At 36.8% G+C, this 21,937-nt stretch overlaps 3 protein-coding genes across 3 annotated transcripts; 2 read left to right on the plus strand and 1 right to left on the minus strand.

Moving 5' to 3' along the window:
- The first annotated feature begins 226 nt into the window (after positions 1-226).
- On the plus strand, positions 227-1,962 carry LOC123659301. Its single transcript, XM_045594548.1, has 3 exons — positions 227-1,364; positions 1,473-1,673; positions 1,949-1,962. The coding sequence occupies exons 1-3, from the start codon at positions 227-229 to the stop codon at positions 1,960-1,962; spliced, it is 1,353 nt and encodes a 450-aa protein (XP_045450504.1).
- Positions 1,963-2,482: 520 nt separating this feature from the next.
- On the plus strand, positions 2,483-5,520 carry LOC123659081. The gene is made up of 4 exons (XM_045594348.1): positions 2,483-2,616; positions 2,967-3,068; positions 3,309-4,103; positions 4,836-5,520. Exons 1-4 carry the CDS (start codon positions 2,483-2,485, stop codon positions 5,251-5,253), a joined length of 1,449 nt encoding a protein of 482 aa, XP_045450304.1. The 3' UTR covers positions 5,254-5,520.
- An 11,315-nt stretch (positions 5,521-16,835) lies between these two features.
- Positions 16,836-17,330, minus strand: LOC123658875. The gene has a single exon (XM_045594167.1). The coding sequence runs from the start codon at positions 17,328-17,330 to the stop codon at positions 16,836-16,838; it is 495 nt and encodes a 164-aa protein (XP_045450123.1).
- Between the last annotated feature and the right edge of the window lie 4,607 nt (positions 17,331-21,937).

Genomic DNA, 21,937 nt, shown 5'->3' on the forward strand with positions numbered 1-21,937 from the left:
TTGGACTTCGCGCCGACTGCTATTCGTCAAGGAAAATTCGACGCAGCTACTTCTTCAGTCAACGGTCAGGTCTTATTTCCTTTCTACTCCTTTCCCGTAAACGTTTGAATTAAAAATCGTATCATTTACATTTCAGGCTAGTGACGTTTCTTTGCGATTTGTGCTGATTCAAAGTCTTCGTATAACCGTGAGTACCTTACATTATTCTTACACGTAGGCCTCTAAAATGTCCACTGAAGATAAATTATCAGTGCCTTCGGCAGCTTCCCCCTTGGGAAAACAACTAAAAGATATTTCCGAACTCAAAAAACAGCGAGGTAATTTGAAAGGTCGGTTAACACAATTTAAAAAATATTTAGATTCATTGCCATGTAATGATATATCTCAAGTTCAAGTTAAAGAAGTTAAATTAAGAATGCAAGCAGCTCAAGATCATTTTAATACTTTTAACAACATACAAAATCAAATTGAGCTAACTTTACCCGAGTCGGAATATACAGCAAACTTTGAGTATGTAGAATCTTTCGAATCATTATATTTTAACGTTCTCGCTACAGCTGAAAGTATAGTCGAAAATACCGTTGAAAGTCTAAAATTTAGCAGTAAATCGTCAGTGCAATCGAATGTTAAGCTGCCGGACATAAAATTACCCTCCTTTGATGGTTCGTTTGATCAGTGGCTAGAATATAGGAATTCGTATATTACTATGATACACAACCGTTCAGACTTAGACGAAATTCAGAAATTTCATTATTTAAAGGCTTCGCTGAGCGGTTGTGCGTTACAAGTTATAAGCGCTTTGGAATTTACAGCGGATAATTACGTGCATGCCTGGGATCTACTTCATAGTAGATTTCATAATACGCGACTTCTTATACAGAACCACTTAAAATCATTATTTTCTATCACTCCGCTCAAACAGGAATCCCACTTGCAGATTCGTAGGTTAATAGATACTACACTGAGAAACCTGCGTGCTTTAAAATCATTAAACGAACCTACTGAACATTGGGATACAATAATTATATACTTAGTTGTATCTAAATTAGACGCATCTACTGAGCGGGAATGGGAGAATTATAAGGGATCAATTTTAACTGATTCGAATAAACGACTAAAATTAGATGATTTACTGACATTCTTAAGAAATAAATCGAATACCCTCGAGATGATTAATTCTAGTCAAAATAAGTTGCCTCAATATAAGCCTCACGCTATAAGCGAAAATAAGCATTACCAATCAAAAGGCCATATCATAGGGCATACTTACACGTCTACTAATTATAATAAAAATAATTCTAAGAAGTCATTTAGTTCTAATAAACGAATTTCTCCAGACAATAATAGTTGTTTCTTGTGCAATGGTAATCATCTACTCTATACGTGCTATAAATTTTTAAATTTGTCGGTTAAAGATAGACTAAAATTCGTTGAAGATAACAAACTATGCAGTAATTGTTTACGTTGTTCAGGTCATTCTGCAACGGAATGTATGTTCGGACCGTGCAAGCAATGTCAGAACAAACATAATACTTTATTACATATTAATAATAATTTGAATAAATTCGAATATACGCAAAGCGGGCGATCAGCTGATTTAAACGAGACTCGTGAAGCGGCCGGCCGGTCGACTGCGCTTCATAGCGTAGCTACTTGCCACGCGCGGCCGCGAAGTACATTACAACCGGTTTTGTTATGCACTGCGTTGGTAGATATAATAGATCGGAATAATGAAATGTTTACAGCTCGCGCGCTTTTGGATAACGGCAGTCAACATAGTTTTATTTCAGAAAAATTATTTAAACGTTTGAATACGAAACCTATACAGTCCACTATACGTATATCGGGCGTTGGTATGTCTAAAACGCAATCGAATAAATCGTGTGAAATAATTATACGTTCTAAGATAAACGATTATAGTACAAAAATTCGGTGCTACATTTTGCAGCACATTACGTCTAGTTTGCCTACAACAAACATTGATAATAAATTTATACGTATTCCTAATAATATTCGTCTTGCGGATCCGTCATTTAATATTTCCTCGGGTATCGATTTACTAATCGGTGCTGATTTATTCTGGGAATTATTGTTAAACGATAATAGAATTCGATTAGAAAAGGGACCTTACCTCCAAAATTCGAAATTAGGATGGTTATTGTGTGGCCCACTTTATACGTCGCAATTAAAAGACAGTGAAACCGATCAAGTTTATTGTAATTTTAATCAAACTTTAGACGACAATTTAAAACGTTTCTGGGAAATAGAAAACGTATCTCAGTCCAGTAACATTCTTACTGCTGATGAGCGTATATGCGAGGATCTATTTAAAAATACGACTAAAAAAGACATCGATGGTAGGTTTTCAGTACGCATACCTTTGAAACAATCACCAGATGTTTTAGGTGATTCGTATAATTTAGCAAAAAATAGGTTTTTCGCATTAGAGCGTAAACTTGAGCGCACACCAGAATATAAACGTATGTATCGTGATTTTATAAACGAATATGAATCGTTAGGCCATATGACACGTGTGAATAAGGTTGAATATCCTAACCTTTTCTTGCCATATCACGGTGTTTTTAAAGAGCACAGTTCAACCTTCAGTTCAGTTCAGTTCAACAAGTTCAGTGTGCTGTGTGGCTACGGCACTAAAGAATTTAGCCACCCCTTCTCTTCCCGTGGGTGTCGTAAGAGGCGACTAAGGGATAACAAGGTTCCACAACCACCTTGGAACTTAAGAAGCCGACCGATGGCGGGATAACCATCCAACTGCTGGCTTTGAAATACACAGGCCGAAGACGGGCAGCAGCGTCTTCGATGCGACAAAGCCAGTACTGCGGTCACCAACCCGCCTGCCCAGCGTGGTGACTATGGCAAAACACATGAGTTCACGTTATTTTTGGCGTAAACTTGTGGAGGCCTATGTCCAGCAGTGGACTGTATAGGCTGTAATGTATGTACAGTTCAACCACTAAGCTTCGTGTGGTCTTCGACGCGAGTGCTACAACTACTTCTTCTAAGTCACTTAATGATATTCAGTACCCGGGACCGGCTCTTCAAAATGACATTTTTATACTTTTACGATTCATACGATTTATGTTAGTTTTAAAACGTTTAAATGAATTAAAAATTCCTCGTTACGTAATGAGCGACTACACGCAATACAAAGAACTGCACATATTTACCGACGCATCACAAAGTGCATACGGCGCTTGTGCTTATGTACGTACGTATAACCATGATTCTGAAATCGTCGTAAAATTATTATGCGCAAAAACTAAAGTTGCTCCCTTAAAGTCTATAAGTATCCCGAGGTTAGAACTTTGTGGTGCTTTGTTAGGCGCAAAACTTTATAAAAAAATAATCGACGTTATTCGTTTAACATTTTCAAGGGTCATCTTTTGGACTGATTCGACCATCGTCATCGGTTGGGTTAAGATGTCACCACATCTCTTAAAGCCGTTCGTACAAAATCGCGTAACCGAGTTAAACGAGCTGACAGGTGACTCCGAGTGGTTGCATGTGTCGAGCGAAAACAACCCAGCTGATTTATTGTCTAGAGGATTAGCCTTTGATTCTTTGATTAATTGTGAACTTTGGTGGAACGGCCCGTCTTACTTGCAATGTCATAATAATTTTAATTCGTTAAATAATAATATAATTAATTTAGAAAATTTGCCTGACTTAAAATCAAATGTAGTACATAATTTTAGCAGTTTCGAAAACTTAGATTTTATTCAATTTAATAAATACTCGTCTTTCACAAAACTTAAACGCGTATGGGCCTACGTACTTCGATTCATAAACAACGTACGAGGAGGCGAGGCTAATAGATACAAAACAAAACAAACCGGCTCGTTATCAGTGTCCGAACTAGAGGAAGCGCAGTATACGTTAATTCGTTTTGCACAAATGCAATCATTTCCGACGATTTATGATAATTTGCTGAATGAAAGAAGTTACACAGGTAATAATAAAGAATTAAATCGTGTATCTGGATTAAACGTGTTTTTAGACGATAAAAAATTAATTCGTGTTGGTGGTCGACTTCGAAACGCATCTAATTTCGATTTTAATAAAAAACATCCGTTTTTAATGTGCAGTCGACACTGGATGTCTAATTTGTTAGTCAATCATGAGCACAAGAGGCTACTTCATGCAGGACCTCAACTTATTTTATACACCCTGCGCGAGACATGGTGGATGTTAAGTGCAAGAGGTCTTGTGAGAAAAATCGTACGTCAATGTGTTACATGTTCTCGATTTAACGGTAAGATACCTAAGCCTATAATGGGAAATTTACCATCTGAACGTCTGGATGCGGGATTTCCGTTTGAGCGGACCGGTGTTGATTATGCTGGACCTATTATGATTATGAATCGTAAAGGAAGAGGTGCTAGGGAAATGAAATCGTATATTTGTTTATTTGTCTGTTTCATAACTAAAGCTGTACATATCGAACTAGTCACGAGCCTTTCGACGGACGACTATATTTTAGCCTTGAAACGTTTCAGTGGTAGACGCGGAAAACCAGTAGCTATTTATTCCGACAATGGTAGAAATTTTGTTGGTGCTGAAAAAGAAATTCGAAATTTAATTCATAATAATTCACAACAAATAAACGATTACGCCTCATGTGAGGGTATTGACTTTCATTTTATTCCACCGTATGCGCCGCATTTTGGAGGTCTGTGGGAGAGTGGTGTAAGGTCTTGCAAACATCACCTTAAACGTATTGTTGGTAACGCCAAATTAACATACGAGGAAATGAATGCGGTTTTAATTCAAATCGAAGCCGTTTTAAACTCTCGTCCACTGTCACCCTTATCCACCGATCCTACCGATTTCACTCCCCTCACTCCTGGTCACTTCCTCACGGGCCGACCGTTAACTTCGCTGCCATGCGAGACCATTTCTGACGCTACAGGTCTGACGATGAACCGGTACCGCCGTATAGAGCAGTTGCGGCAGCAGTTCTGGCGGAGGTGGTCCAGAGAATACATCGGAGAACTTCAACAGAGAACCAAGTGGAAAACTCATCATGACGATTTAACCATTGATCATCTCGTCCTCATCAAAGATGAAAATTTACCACCACTTAAATGGCGTCTGGGACGCATAACTCGCATTTACCCGGGGACTGATGGTGTTACACGTGTGGCCGACATCCGTACCGCAACCGGAACGACGAGGAGGGCGTTTTCGAAAATTTGCCCTTTGCCGCTGCAGCCATCCAACGATGAAGCCTGATGTTGGAAGCCGGTGTTTCCAAGGCGGGGGGTATGTCGCGGCTTAGCAAGCAACCCCATCTAGTGTGCAGATGGTGGCACACGTGAAGTTTTGAATGGTTGCCACCGTTGTCCACTGTGTGGCGCTGAAGCGATCGATTTTTTTTATATAAATTCATTTAGACGGTGACTAGAATTATAATTCGAAATTAAACGTAAACGCTCCGAACATCTCTCTTGTATAAAATTAAAATATTGTAAACCGCGACATTAAACGTAGTTAAAATTAGTCTGTCGTTGTTTCATTCGAAGATCTCCGTAGTTTGACTGATCGTTGCTGCCCCATAATTTGGTCCTTCGAGCCGGATCTACCAAGAAATTGGACTTCGCGCCGACTGCTATTCGTCAAGGAAAATTCGACGCAGCTACTTCTTCAGTCAACGGTCAGGTCTTATTTCCTTTCTACTCCTTTCCCGTAAACGTTTGAATTAAAAATCGTATCATTTACATTTCAGGCTAGTGACGTTTCTTTGCGATTTGTGCTGATTCAAAGTCTTCGTATAACCGTGAGTACCTTACATTATTCTTACACGTAGGCCTCTAAAATGTCCACTGAAGATAAATTATCAGTGCCTTCGGCAGCTTCCCCCTTGGGAAAACAACTAAAAGATATTTCCGAACTCAAAAAACAGCGAGGTAATTTGAAAGGTCGGTTAACACAATTTAAAAAATATTTAGATTCATTGCCATGTAATGATATATCTCAAGTTCAAGTTAAAGAAGTTAAATTAAGAATGCAAGCAGCTCAAGATCATTTTAATACTTTTAACAACATACAAAATCAAATTGAGCTAACTTTACCCGAGTCGGAATATACAGCAAACTTTGAGTATGTAGAATCTTTCGAATCATTATATTTTAACGTTCTCGCTACAGCTGAAAGTATAGTCGAAAATACCGTTGAAAGTCTAAAATTTAGCAGTAAATCGTCAGTGCAATCGAATGTTAAGCTGCCGGACATAAAATTACCCTCCTTTGATGGTTCGTTTGATCAGTGGCTAGAATATAGGAATTCGTATATTACTATGATACACAACCGTTCAGACTTAGACGAAATTCAGAAATTTCATTATTTAAAGGCTTCGCTGAGCGGTTGTGCGTTACAAGTTATAAGCGCTTTGGAATTTACAGCGGATAATTACGTGCATGCCTGGGATCTACTTCATAGTAGATTTCATAATACGCGACTTCTTATACAGAACCACTTAAAATCATTATTTTCTATCACTCCGCTCAAACAGGAATCCCACTTGCAGATTCGTAGGTTAATAGATACTACACTGAGAAACCTGCGTGCTTTAAAATCATTAAACGAACCTACTGAACATTGGGATACAATAATTATATACTTAGTTGTATCTAAATTAGACGCATCTACTGAGCGGGAATGGGAGAATTATAAGGGATCAATTTTAACTGATTCGAATAAACGACTAAAATTAGATGATTTACTGACATTCTTAAGAAATAAATCGAATACCCTCGAGATGATTAATTCTAGTCAAAATAAGTTGCCTCAATATAAGCCTCACGCTATAAGCGAAAATAAGCATTACCAATCAAAAGGCCATATCATAGGGCATACTTACACGTCTACTAATTATAATAAAAATAATTCTAAGAAGTCATTTAGTTCTAATAAACGAATTTCTCCAGACAATAATAGTTGTTTCTTGTGCAATGGTAATCATCTACTCTATACGTGCTATAAATTTTTAAATTTGTCGGTTAAAGATAGACTAAAATTCGTTGAAGATAACAAACTATGCAGTAATTGTTTACGTTGTTCAGGTCATTCTGCAACGGAATGTATGTTCGGACCGTGCAAGCAATGTCAGAACAAACATAATACTTTATTACATATTAATAATAATTTGAATAAATTCGAATATACGCAAAGCGGGCGATCAGCTGATTTAAACGAGACTCGTGAAGCGGCCGGCCGGTCGACTGCGCTTCATAGCTTAGCTACTTGCCACGCGCGGCCGCGAAGTACATTACAACCGGTTTTGCTATGCACTGCGTTAGTAGATATAATAGATCGAAATAATCAAATGTTTACAGCTCGCGCGCTTTTGGATAACGGCAGTCAACATAGTTTTATTTCAGAAAAATTATTTAAACGTTTGAATACGAAACCTATACAGTCCACTATACGTATATCGGGCGTTGGTATGTCTAAAACGCAATCGAATAAATCGTGTGAAATAATTATACGTTCTAAGATAAACGATTATAGTAAAAAAATTCGGTGCTACATTTTGCAGCACATTACGTCTAGTTTGCCTACAACAAACATTGATAATAAATTTATACGTATTCCTAATAATATTCGTCTTGCGGATCCATCATTTAATATTTCCTCGGCTATCGATTTACTAATCGGTGCTGATTTATTCTGGGAATTATTGTTAAACGATAATAGAATTCGATTAGAAAAGGGACCTTACCTCCAAAATTCTAAATTAGGATGGTTATTGTGTGGCCCGCTTTATACGTCGCAATTAAAAGACAGTTCAACCTTCAGTTCAGTTCAGTTCAACAAGTTCAGTGTGCTGTGTGGCTACGGCACTAAAGAATTTAGCCACCCCTTCTCTTCCCGTGGGTGTCGTAAGAGGCGACTAAGGGATAACAAGGTTCCACAACCACCTTGGAACTTAAGAAGCCGACCGATGGCGGGATAACCATCCAACTGCTGGCTTTAAAATACACAGGCCGAAGACGGGCAGCAGCGTCTTCGGTGCGACAAAGCCAGTACTGCGGTCACCAACCCGCCTGCCCAGCGTGGTGACTATGGCAAAACACATGAGTTCACGTTATTTTTGGCGTAAACTTGTGGAGGCCTATGTCCAGCAGTGGACTGTATAGGCTGTAATGTATGCACAGTTTAACCACTAAGCTTCGTGTGGTCTTCGATGCGAGTGCTACAACTACTTCTTCTAAGTCACTTAACGATATTCAGTATCCGGGACCGGCTCTTCAAAATGACATTTTTTCTATACTTTTTACGATTTATGCGTTATAAATACGTAGCCTGTGCGGACGTAGAGAAAATGTTTCGTCAGTTCCTTGTTCAGCAGGATCAAAGGTCACTGCAGTATATCGTTTGGCGTGACAATCCTACAGATCCGTTAGGTATATATCAGCTTAACACCGTAACTTATGGTACGGCATCAGCGCCGTATTTAAGTATGCGTTGTATACGTCAGCTCGCATACGATTGTGATGACGTCATCGCAGCTCGGGTAATAACTGAAGATTTATTCGTTGACGATTTGGTTACTGGCAGTGATGATCATCATGAATTAATATCCATTTGTGAAAAGGTTTCAGCGACTTTACGTTCGGGATGTTTTGTACTACGTAAATGGATATTTAACTCGGAACTCCCTCATACTCAGGTAACACAGCAGTTTAAGGGTGAACACACGCAAAATAGAACTTTGGGTATTGGTTGGTATAGCGAGAGTGACTACCTACATTACACTACCCAAATAGACGAGTGTAACAATATACCTAAGTTGACTAAACGAGTAATGTTATCAATAATATCACAAATCTACGATCCGTTGGGTTTATTATCGCCTACCGTAATTATATCTAAAATTTTACTTCAAAGGTTATGGCTGAGTAAGCTCGATTGGGATACGCCAGTACCTCACGATATCGAACTTATTTGAAATAAATTTATGTTAGTTTTGAAACGATTAAATGAATTAAAAATTCCTCGTTACGTAATGAGCTACTACACGCAATACAAAGAACTGCACATATTTACCGACGCGTCACAAAGTGCATACGGCGCTTGTGCTTATGTACGTACGTATAACCATGATTCTGAAATCGTCGTAAAATTATTATGCGCAAAAACTAAAGTTGCTCCCTTAAAGTCTATAAGTATCCCGAGGTTAGAACTTTGTGGTGCTTTATTAGGCGCAAAACTTTATAAAAAAATAATCGACGTTATTCGTTTAACATTTTCAAGGGTCATCTTTTGGACTGATTCGACCATCGTAATCGGTTGGGTTAAGATGTCACCACATCTCTTAAAGCCGTTCGTACAAAATCGCGTAACCGAGTTAAACGAGCTGACAGGTGACTCCGAGTGGTTGCATGTGTCGAGCGAAAACAACCCAGCTGATTTATTGTCTAGAGGATTAGCCTTTGATTCGTTGATTAATTGTGAGCTTTGGTGGAACGGCCCGTCTTTTTTGCAGTGTCATAGTAATTTTAATTCGTTAAATAATAATATAATTAATTTAGAAAATTTGCCTGACTTAAAATCAAATGTAGTACATAATTTTAGCAGTTTCGAAAATTTAGATTTTATTCAATTTAATAAATACTCGTCTTTCACAAAACTTAAACGCGTATGGGCCTACGTACTTCGATTCATAAACAACGTTCGATGGGGCGAGGCTAATAGATACAAAACAAAACAAACCGGCTCGTTATCGGTGTCCGAACTAGGGGAAGCGCAGTGTACGCTGATTCGTTTTGCACAAATGCAATCCTTTCCGACTATTTATGATAATTTGATGAATGAAAGAAGTTACACAGGTAATAATAAAGAATTAAATCGTGTATCTGGATTAAACGTATTTTTAGACGATAAAAAATTAATTCGTGTTGGTGGTCGACTTCGAAACTCGTCTAATTTCGATTTTAATAAAAAACATCCGTTTTTAATGTGCAGTCGACACTGGATGTCTAATTTGTTAGTCAATCATGAGCACAAGAGGCTACTTCATGCAGGACCTCAACTTATTTTATACACTCTGCGCGAGACATGGTGGATGTTAAGTGCAAGAGGTCTTGTGAGAAAAATCGTACGTCAATGTGTTACATGTTCTCGATTTAACGGTAAGATATCTAAGCCTATAATGGGAAATTTACCATCTGAACGTCTGGATGCGGGATTTCCGTTTGAGCGGACCGGTGTTGATTATGCTGGACCTATTATGATAATGAATCGTAAAGGAAGAGGTGCTAGGCAAATAAAATCGTATATTTGTTTATTTGTCTGTTTCATAACTAAAGCTGTACATATCGAACTAGTCACGAGCCTTTCGACGGACGACTATATTTTAGCCTTGAAACGTTTCAGTGGTAGACGCGGAAAACCAGTAGCTATTTATTCCGACAATGGTAGAAATTTTGTTGGTGCTGAAAAAGAAATTCGAAATTTAATTCATAATAATTCACAACAAATAAACGATTACGCCTCATGTGAGGGTATTGACTTTCATTTTATTCCACCGTATGCACCGCATTTTGGAGGTCTGTGGGAGAGTGGTGTAAGGTCTTGCAAACATCACCTTAAACGTATTGTTGGTAACGCCAAATTAACATACGAGGAAATGAATGCGGTTTTAATTCAAATCGAAGCCGTTTTAAACTCTCGTCCACTGTCACCCCTATCCACCGATCCTACTGACTTCACTCCCCTCACTCCTGGTCACTTCCTCACTGGCCGACCGTTAACTTCGCTGCCATGCGAGACCATTTCTGACGCTACAGGTCTGACGATGAACCGGTACCGCCGTATAGAGCAGTTGCGGCAGCAGTTCTGGCGGAGGTGGTCCAGAGAATACATCGGAGAACTTCAGCAGAGAACCAAGTGGAAAACTCATCATGACGATATAACCATTGATCGTCTCGTCCTCATCAAAGATGAAAATTTACCACCACTTAAATGGCGTCTGGGACGCATAACTCGCATTTACCCGGGAACTGATGGTGTTACACGTGTGGCCGACATCCGTACCGCAACCGGAACGACGAGGAGGGCGTTTTCGAAAATTTGCCCTTTGCCGCTGCAGCCATCCAACGATGAAGCCTGATGTTGGAAGCCGGTGTTTCCAAGGCGGGGGGTATGTCGCGGCTTAGCAAGCAACCCCATCTAGTGTGCAGATGGTGGCACACGTGAAGTTTTAAATGGTTGCTACCGTTGTCCACTGTGTGGCGCTGAAGCCATCGATTCGGATTCTTTTTTTATATAAATTCTTTTAGACGGTGACTGGAAAAATAATCGAAATTAAACGTAAACGCTCCGAACATCTCTCTTGTATAAAATTAAAATATTGTAAACCGCGACATTAAACGTAGTTAAAATTAGTCTGTCGTTGTTTCATTCGAAGATCTCCGTAGTTTGACTGATCGTTGCTGCCCCACATTAATAAAATCAATAACAAATACAGATAATATGCAGGCATGAAATTGAAGGATAAGTCATTCTCTCTTTGTGCATGTCTCCGACTGCATGTTATCTACGACGTTGCATAAAGTTTCGAAGGACTACCGTATTAATATATTTTAAATGTACAGCACAAAATGTTTGATATTGTTTCTATTTATTTCGCTGACTTTGTGTGCATATTGAATTTTTATCTTGTTTCAGCTTTTTCAGTTGATTTTCTATTAGTTGTTCTTCACGCAGGCGGGTCTTTTGTTTTTTTTTTTAATTATTATTTTATTTATTCAAAATGTATACACTCACACACACACGTCAAACTTATACATTTCATTACATTGCATACTTACATAAATTCACCTATATAATTATCTATCCAGATTCACATACATACCTGTCCCCCACCTACAGGACATTTTACTTTCTTTGTACATCAAACTATAACATATATAATTTTACTAATTTATTTTGATGCGTAATTGCTCTTTTCTTTTGCTAGGCTTGTTGTATATTAGCGCGGTCCTTGTGATGTGTGGTTTTGCGTATGGGGCCATAGTTGGGGATTAGGTGAGTAGGGTTTAAGCTCATGAGTATATAAGTGCTTGTGGCGAGTGGCTCCTTCTTTTTTCTTCATCTCCAGCCACGGCTAGGTTCGGGGTGTGATTTGTTGGTGTCCTTGGCGAGGCGGTCACGAACGGTGCCGAATGCTTCTGTTGTGACCAAGTGGCGAGACATTTTTCTAGACTTTTCCGGTTCTGTGGCAGTCGGCGACGCTTGTTTACGTCGCCAGAAATCGTGGAGAGGGCGGTGCCACGTGGTGCTTCGAAGCATGATTCGGCTAAGTGACTTTTTATAACCTCCAGCTATGTGGCAGGAATTAGTCGAACCTTAGATTAGTGCTATAGTTTTTTTTTTTATTACGAGTTCATAATTTTAATTTTAATATTTAAAAATTTGTCATCTTTTATTAAACTACACGAATGTGTTACAATGAAGTATAATGTACTAAGGGGTGTTATACTTTGCAATAAATTAATTTCAATCTTTTATCTGATATATCCAATGTTTTTATTCCTGGCATGTGGTTGTCTCTGGGTGTGGGAAATGGTCTTGTCCGTGTTTTTTTTTTGTGTTGTGTTTTTGTGAAAAGTATTTTTTTTTAATCAAAATTGATTGTTGTTTTATTAGATAGTTTGTTAAATTGTGAATTTTAAAGTATTATTTGAAGTTTTTTTTTTAAATTAAAATGTCTTAAGAGCGTAGTCACGGTTTTTAAATTTAAAAACTATTAAATAAATTTATTAAATTTTTCAGTCTATCCACTTGTTGTGATAAATATTTCTTGTACTTTAATCTTGCAGTAACTTTGTTTTTTGTGTACCCTCGTATCGGATATTTTTGATTACTTTGTACTTCTTTGTTATATTTTAACATTAATTTTAATCGTTTTTTTTTTCCTTTTTGCTTTGTTTTTTTGTTTACAATGATATCATTAAAACTTTTTAACTCTTTTTAAATATTAGAAACACTTATTGTAAAAAACAATTTTTCTATAAAGTGTCATAATAAATTACAACTAAAGAATTATAGAGACTATAAGAAATATAGTTTGGTATTTAATATTGTAGGTACGGTTCTATAATTTCTTAGAATATAAATTAAATGCCAAAATAAAATATTGATAACATGAGTCAAGTACTTAATTTTTTGTTTTGTATTATAAAATTGTTTTGTAACGACATAAAAATACGTAGGTATATCACGTATTCTTACAAAGTATTTAGAATGAAAATATATGTATCAAAACAATTTTCCAGTTGAATTTTTTTACTCAGAAAAACCTAACTACTACACTATATGCATAAACAAGGTTTTGCCAACAAAAGTTTTAATCAATTTACAAATTTTATTTCTAAAATACTTAGCTTTTCAGCTTTACAGCTAAGTACGTACCTGGGTGACCGAGCTTAGCTCGGTATTTTTAGTAAATGGTGTTTTTTTGGAAATCATATTTAAATACGAATTACATATTGATAAAATACGAATAATATTTTCCGATTTTAACGACATAATAATAAAAAATATGAACTGGTTATTTAAATAAAAAATCATGAGTGCAATTAGAAAAAAGATGACAAAATAATCGATCTGGAGACATGGGGATTTAAACCGTGGTCTTTTCGGTCGATCCCGACCGGCCGATTTCGTACCTGAGCTATTACAATTTTATTTTATATTATAGCTATTTTTTCATTGCCTAAAAACAGGGATAAAACGACATATTCTAAAAATTAATCCTAGCTATATCGATTTATCGCCCCCGAAATACCCTCCATACTAAATTTCATGAAAATCGTTGAAGCCGTTTCCGAGATTCAGATGATATATATACAAGAATAGCTCGTTTAATTAGTATAAGATATTACATTGCACCTAACGTGAAATATATAAACTTGTCGATATCATTAAAACGTTGTTTTTCTTTAATATCTATGCTATCTTCTTTAACATTATGTTACAACATTAGCATCTTTTATAACTTGAGACGACTTTACTCCGCAGGACGTCGTAATAACTTAAAACTATCTTTGAGAGATTTGGATTAGCCATTTAACTTCCCTTGAGATAATCGACACTACCAAAAATTTATTGGAACTAAAATAGATTAGTTATTAGGTTATCGTTAAACTGCTGTCTTTATTTTGTATTTGTATTAATATAACTATTACGAGAAATTTACTAAAATGTCAATTACTTTTATCTTTTGCTAAATTACATTTATAATATAAACCATAAATAACGCTTGCTTTCCCGTAAAATATACAACTTGTATGTTTGAGTCACCCGCCGCAGCCTCATAAATAACATCCCAAAAATCGAATTGCGATATAATCGAACTAATATGTGTATCTCTGCAGACGATAAATCCTTTTCTACACATGGTGTTTGTTTCATGAAAAAAAAAATATAGTTAACTAACGAAACCACGACCCAAAGTCGATTGTATGTCATGTATGAAAATTTACCTTACACAAGGTTTTCGAGAGGAGAGAGAAATACGCGTTATGATCGATTACCCAAAAGACTGAGGCTACTCACATCTCGATCAGGGGACTAAAAACAAGCATCAAATTTCTATTAAAATAGGACTCATCAAATGTAATGACTCAGTAAAATGTAATGTAATGTAAATAAAAAGTAATAAAGTACTCGTATAATCGTATCGTACGTAGGTCGACGAAAAAATTGTAAAGTAAATACGCGGTATTAGATATACTTCGGTTATTTTTTTTTCCTTTTTTTAATTGCACTCGTGTTTTTTATTTGAAATACTAGTTCATTTTTTTTTTTATATCGGTAAGATCGAAAAATAGTATTCATATTTTATCAATATGTAATTCGTATTTAAATATGATTTCCAAAACCACGATTTACTAAAAAAAAATTCCAGGCTAAGCTCGGTCACCCTGGTACTATGACATTAAGCGCATCGTGGGAAGACACATATTGTTTGTGCAGCAAGTTGAAAACAGACATTAAATAATATATAATTACATCTATTAAAATGTTCACTTTTCTGGCAGATCCAATAAGTGCTTATAAGTACTGATTCATATTCATTGTGAGAAACTTATTGCGGTTTCCTGCAATAAATTTACTTTAACATAAAATTTTTCGAAGTTTTCAAGTAAATTTTTAAAAGCGTCTCTGATTTCTAATTTTTATGCAGTTTATTTCAAACTTTGGAACAACTATCATTTATTTCAACATTTGAATTTTACTTTTATTTATGTAGGTTCTATTTAAATTTATATATAAATATTATTTTGTGTAATTTTATTATTCATACATACATGTTACACTAGCCTAACCCCACGGTACGGCTACGGTGTGGCTGCAACAATCGTAACTTATGTTACAACTAAAAGTCCAAATAAGTGTTCATATACAATAAAATTATTTTTCAAGCACATACTTCGTGAGGTATTGGCTATCGAAAACGTGTTAAGCTTAGATATAGTTACTAATGGCAAATCTAAATGAATAAATTAATTGATTACAAAATCTATAAATATCTCAGCAGACATCGCAGCTTCACAACCGCTCAATAACAGTGTTACCGCCCTTAGATACCACGAGGCAGTTTCAGAACAAACTTCATCAACTGTTCAAACACCGCTATATATATTCATACACGTTGTGAGATTTCAAAGAATGTCAAGTTTTATCATATACTTTTGTATGGATTATTTGTTTTTACTATCCAATAGTAGATACAATGTATACACGTACATTAAAATACAAGAGAATATTTTGTTGTTCATAGGACTTACCCACTAGACTACATTGAAATGATAGTTTTTGAAAAAAAAAAAATTAAATATAAAAGTAAACCTTTGCTGCAGAAAATAGTATATATAATATAATATAGCATAAATATAGCATTTAAAATAACAACATCTTAAGGCTGCTGTAGCAGCTAATTCGGTTTTAATCGGTATTTAAATTTTCTAGCAAGCTTAGCTAATTTTATCAAATACGATGTAATTATTTATATTATACGGTTTAACCATTTAGTATATTATAATTATTTTTTTTTTTTTTATACGTGGGGAAAATCCATCATGGATACCCTCCAGCACGGGGGCGCCAGAGAGTTATGTCAGACTCCTACTGACTAAAAACCACCACGTGTGAGCAGTCGTCCGCCTGAGTGGGGCGAGATGGGGTCGCGTTAGCATTCGCCACCTCACCCCGGCGGTAGGCCCGGATAAAGCCTCCGGGCCCCGGCACAATGGTTGGGTGGCCTCGCTCACAACAAGGCCACCCCTCAGAAGTGTGGGGCCGTGTCGCCCGGCCGGCCGAAGTCCCCCGACTATCGGCCGGCGACCCCACTATTACGAGGGGGGGAGGAGGTGGGCAAACCGTCTCCTCTTTGCCCCCGTACGTCTGCGCCGGAGTGGGTCAGCGGAGACGTCATTCTCCCTGGCCCGCTCCGCGGTCTCCTTCTGCGTCATTACCTCTTCGCAGAAGGAGACCGCCACCTGCCACGATCTCTCACTGTCGAGCATGGCTTTTACGACGCTCGGCAGTGAGAGATCCCGTCCGAGGACCGCCGAAAGCGCGCGCCGCTGTGACTCCCACGCGGCGCACACCTCCAGCGTGTGGAGCGCCGTATCCTCTGGTGCCCCACACTCGTGGCAGGCTGGAGTCGCCTCCCGTCTCGCGATTTGGTGCAGGTACTTGCCGAAGCACCCGTGTCCGGAAAATACCTACACCAAACGGAAGGTTAGCGGCCCGAACCGCCGCCTCACCCACTTTTGAAGGACCGGCCTGATCGCGTCCACCGTCTACTGCACGGGGACCGGTGGAGCCAGGTCCTCCGTCCACCGCCGCAACAGGGTGTCCTGCGCCTGCCTCCGCATGCGTGCGACCTCCTCCAACGTTGGGGGCTCCCCCCGGGATCTCCTCGCCGCCACGAAGTGGTAAATTTCGGCGAAGATCTCCGCCTGTAATTCCCAGGGGGGATCGCCGGCCAGCACGCACGCCGCCGTCCAGGACACCGTACGGTAACTGCGTATCGCCCTCGTCGCGATGACCCGCTGCGGACGTCGCAGCAGGGTCTTGTTGCTGCGACTGAGGGCGTCCGCCCAGACAGGTGCCCCGTACATGGCCATACTCCGGATGACTCCGGAGTACAGCCGACGGCAATGGGCACTCGGACCACCCACGTTCGGCAGCAGCCTCCCCAGTGAGGCGGCGGCTCTCACGACTCTCGGGGCTAGCTGGTTAAAATGAGCCCCGAAAGCCCACCTCCCGTCCAGGGTGAGACCCAGGTACCTCATCTGGGCCCCAACCCGGACCTGGACCCCATCCAGAGTAACCTGTGTACCTGGACGGGGTCCCCATATTATAATATACCCCAGCCATTATTAAATATTCTAAGTGAGCATATTCCCGTTTAGTCAATACAAGATATACTAAACTTTTTAAATACAAAATAAATTTTCTGTTACTTATACTAATAATTAAGTAATCATTTTACGCTATCTTTTTAACATAACTATTCAAGAGACGAGTTTCGAGCAACTTTACAATTTCTGTGGGATTAATGCAAGGAACTGCAATTTATATCTTGGCTTCTTTACTTCATGCAAAATATTTTGCTAAGAAAATAAACTTTTTAGTTTTAGTTTTAACGTCCACCGAGGTTTCTGTGTAAAAGGGCTATGAATAAATTTCTAGTTCCTATTAAAGTTATTAAAAACTTTTACTTGATGCATTCGTAGTTTGTCATACTTATAACAAGACAATATAAGTTTTTAGCTCTCACGTTCACTCTTTACGCTTATACGTATACGAATATGTCAATTTATTATTAGAAAATTATCGTCGATATTGTTTCATATAAACAGGAATTAAACGACGCGTTGGCGCAACGGTCACAGAACTGGTTTGTGGCTGTTGCGGCTGCGATCCCGCACATGACAAACATTTTGTATTGGCTATACAGATGTTTGCCGTAGTCTGGGTGTTTGTGCAGTCCTTGTGGGTCTCCCCACCGTGCTTTGGATGGCACGTTAAGCGGTCGGTCCCGGTTGTTATCATGTACACCCAATAGCGATCGTTACCCATAGTTGGGAATATATTCGACAGCCCATATTAGAGCAGCGTGGTAGATTAAGCTCTGATCCTTCTCCTATACGGGGGAAGAGGAATATGCCCAGCAGTGAGATATTACAAGCTAAAGTGTGTAAAACAGGAATTATCAAGATTATTATGTTGAAACTCGTCATATTTCGAAGAGGTTGCAAACTTCACGATCATAGCTGAGTCTTACCCGAGACGCTAATTCTATCCCTGTTTTATCGAAAAGGTCGCCTATTACATCTGATGCAAGTTATTTGTTTTAAATTTATTTTTTTGTTTTATATTAGTGTGTAAAAATGGTAAATAAATTATTAGATACTGCAGTAAGAAACGACAGGAAATATCCTGCTCAATATCTGGAGCAACCCGACTGGGGAAGTACCTTGACCTTACAGAAGTTCACAGCCAAATAATATTGCTATAAAGTAAAATACCACTTCCTGTTCCTGCGATAAGTAAGGTGGTCAGAGAGGATGAAGTAAGGGAATTGGGAGTATGGTCGGAAACGCGCTTACGATGCTTCTGGTGTTGCAGCCGTCTATAGAATACTGTAACCATTTATCATCATGAGGGGCATACGATTGTTTGCCGACCTAGTTATACGAAAAAATACTTTCTAGGTCTATATTATTAAATGGATCGCATATGATACTATCTCGATCGCAGTGATGAATCTCCTCCATGTATTCGCAATTCTAACAGATATTTGTAAAATATAAATAAATGAAAAAACTTTCACAATTCAAAGCAACTAAACTAAATTAATGAATATAAAAAGCCTATTATATACCACCCGTTTTCACGTTTATGCTTATGGATGTCATTTCATTACTGACGGAATTATAATAATTTTAAATTTAATATAATATAATAATACTAGCTGACTCGGCAAACGTAGTCTTGCCGGCTAAACGCTATTTAAAAATAAGGGTTGGCGGCAGAACGGAGAAAATTTAGAGTTGTATGTATTTTTCAATGCCAAATCATAATAAAATGAAAAATAAATAATTTATCTAAAAATTAAATAAAAAAATTTAGCGGTGGACTACCCTTAACATTTAGTGGGATTAAAAATAGATGTTATTCAATTCTCAGATCTACCCAATATGCACACAAATGCCGTTTCGGAGGAGTTTAACTACATACAGATGAATCTCAAGAGAATTTTATATATTAGATTAATTAAAATTTTAATATTCGCATTTATTATTGTGTGTACATTACAATGCACGTGTTAGTGTTACTGTAAAATATTTTTCTGCTTTATAGGAAAATATTGTCCTTTTAATGTTATATTACATTGATTGTTTTTAATATAACTACATATTATATTCTCCTTTTTGCGTAACTGTAAATATGCCTTAAATATTTATTATTTTTCATATTTTGATGTTCAGTAATATTTGTAATTTACGTAACATTTTATTTGTTCATTCATTTTAACTTCATTTATTTTTTCTAAATTCTCATCAATTTGTTAATTATGTTAATCATGCTATCGACATTTTCTTATTTTTCAATTATCTACACATATATTTACCAATATCGAAGGCGAAACTTTAAGTACATTTGGTGATCAAACGAACTTATATGAAGTTCAGTGATAGGTACATGAGAAGTTTGTCCAAAGAGATTATGCGTCTAAGATCTCTTAGTTACCAATTATAAGTCAAAACAGAAATTCGTAAATTAGCTTCATCAGCACGAATCTCAGTCAACTTGTATCGACTCAGTGTCACAACAACAACATGCAAATTAGATAACAACATTGCATAAGACATGGCGATAAAATTTTAATTAATATACAGTATATAATAATATTTAACTCGTTAACTATAGTTAATTAACCTAACGAGTTTTATAAAAATATCTAGGTTTGATAAAATGAGTACTTCACACTCCAAAAGACGTCTGTTAGACTAAATATAAATAAAATCAAAACATATTTATATTCGTTACTTTATAGCCAACTGACACAATTTTCAAAAAGGTAACACGTACAACGCTCATACATTTACTGTCTTCCTCTTTATCATGTTTTAATTATTATTCGGCTGTTACGAATACAGTTACTTTTAAATCTCTAGAAACAAGAATTTAAGGGGAAAGGGATGACACAACAGTTCAGGACAATCTGGAGGCGTGCATTATGACTTCGTATTGCCTAAGTACACATAAAAAGTTTAAAAAGTATACTAGGTAGGCTGTGATTAAATATTAAACTTTGAAGTATGTTAATCGCAAACCTACACGCTCGACCAATCTTGTTCCACAATAAATTGATCCATACTAAAAAAAAACGTGCTTTTTATATAGTTATAACTTTTTGTGCTTCTGATAAAAACTTAGTATTTATCTAAGTTTCCCGAGTTTTTAAAATCTCTGATGTTTGATATTGCTGTTTATCTTGCACTTAATTATCTTTTTAGTATATTTATCAATTTGACGTGTTAATTCTTAGGTGGGCTAAGATCCCAATTACGCTTCTTGTTCTTGAACTACGCCCGAGTCCAATAGTAACATTTATCCCACGATTTAGACAAATACGGTCCATTTGAAAAGGGTATCGGTATATTCAATTTTGTACGAAGTAAATGCACAGCTTAACTGGATTTTAGCCTAACGATCGCGGTTTCGATTCGTACTCAGAATAACTGTTGCATATTTTTCGTGGTCTGTTTTTTAAACACAAATTTATGTAGTTCAGTATCTAGAAACTTTTAAAAGCGTTTGTAAAAACTATTTAGCCAAAGTTTACTAGCTTAATATTCTACTCAATATAGTTGTTTATTTATTTTTTTTATTTTATTTGTTAGAAAGACAGTTTTGATATGCTCGTATATTAAAAATAAATTTAAGTTACATATTAACGGGATAAATAGCAATAGGTACATACTGATAAGAATACATACAAATTTCAACTTTTAAGAATCTAAATTTAGACATATACTGTAAATACAGAATTAAAGGGCTAGTAAAATGTATTTAAAAAAATGACAGAATTCTAACTAACTATAACACATTAAAAAAAATCATCGAGAAATGAAATTTATCGTAATTGATTTCAATTTATTTAAATTTTCATTAAACATATCAGTGTCACCAAATACATTATTTCAATTGCATGCACGATAAAGAAAATTATTCTGGACATATTTGTCACACATATATCACCTAGTCAACGTAACACTTAACTTAAAGCTTATAGTCAATGTACTGTATTATCACATCACAGGTTCCTCACCGCAGTAACCGTCATAATTTTGATCGCCATGTACACCAACTTCTATAAGCCTACGAATTAACAATTTTGTGAAATTTTATCACAGGCTTTTAAGAAAACAGTATACACCACGTCAACCTGCTAATCATCATTCATGTGAGACAATATAAAATATAAAAATCCTTTTAAATTTTTATTATCATTATTAATTTGGAAAAAATGCTGTCATATAATTTATTTTCAAATACTTAGCGATAACACAATTTGGAAATAGGTTATGCTTATTACCAGGCTTGAAAACGGGCACCAAAAATGATTGTTTTCATATGAGCAGCATAATTCTGGGATTCAAAAGACTCAGTAAAAAGTATAAATATTGAAAACGCACAACTGTCATTACTCATTTTTAGAAAATATTGAGGTTTAATGTCAGGGCCACAACTTTTATTAACATCTAGTTTCATTAACTAACTTGATACAAAGCCAGGCGACATTTCGACAGTTCCAAATAAATTGTCATGATGACAAAAACCCACTTCCTATGATATTTGAGTTTTTCCTAACAATTTTTATTAAAAT

The sequence above is a fragment of the Melitaea cinxia genome, chromosome 13, assembly GCF_905220565.1.
Source record: "Melitaea cinxia chromosome 13, ilMelCinx1.1, whole genome shotgun sequence".
Taxonomy (NCBI): domain Eukaryota; kingdom Metazoa; phylum Arthropoda; class Insecta; order Lepidoptera; family Nymphalidae; genus Melitaea; species Melitaea cinxia.

Coding starts and splice junctions, on each gene's coding strand:
- LOC123659301 (XM_045594548.1), top strand. CDS start 227: ATGTCCACTGAAGATAAATTATCAGTGCCTTCGGCAGCTTCCCCCTTG. Junction 1,365..1,472: donor TAGTTGTTTCTTGTGCAATG/GTAATCATCTAC, acceptor TACGTTGTTCAG/GTCATTCTGCAACGGAATGT.
- LOC123659081 (XM_045594348.1), top strand. CDS start 2,483: ATGTATCGTGATTTTATAAACGAATATGAATCGTTAGGCCATATGACA. Junction 2,617..2,966: donor TCAACCTTCAGTTCAGTTCA/GTTCAACAAGTT, acceptor ATGTATGTACAG/TTCAACCACTAAGCTTCGTG. Junction 3,069..3,308: donor GGACCGGCTCTTCAAAATGA/CATTTTTATACT, acceptor AAAGTCTATAAG/TATCCCGAGGTTAGAACTTT.
- LOC123658875 (XM_045594167.1), bottom strand. CDS start 17,330: ATGAGGTACCTGGGTCTCACCCTGGACGGGAGGTGGGCTTTCGGGGCT.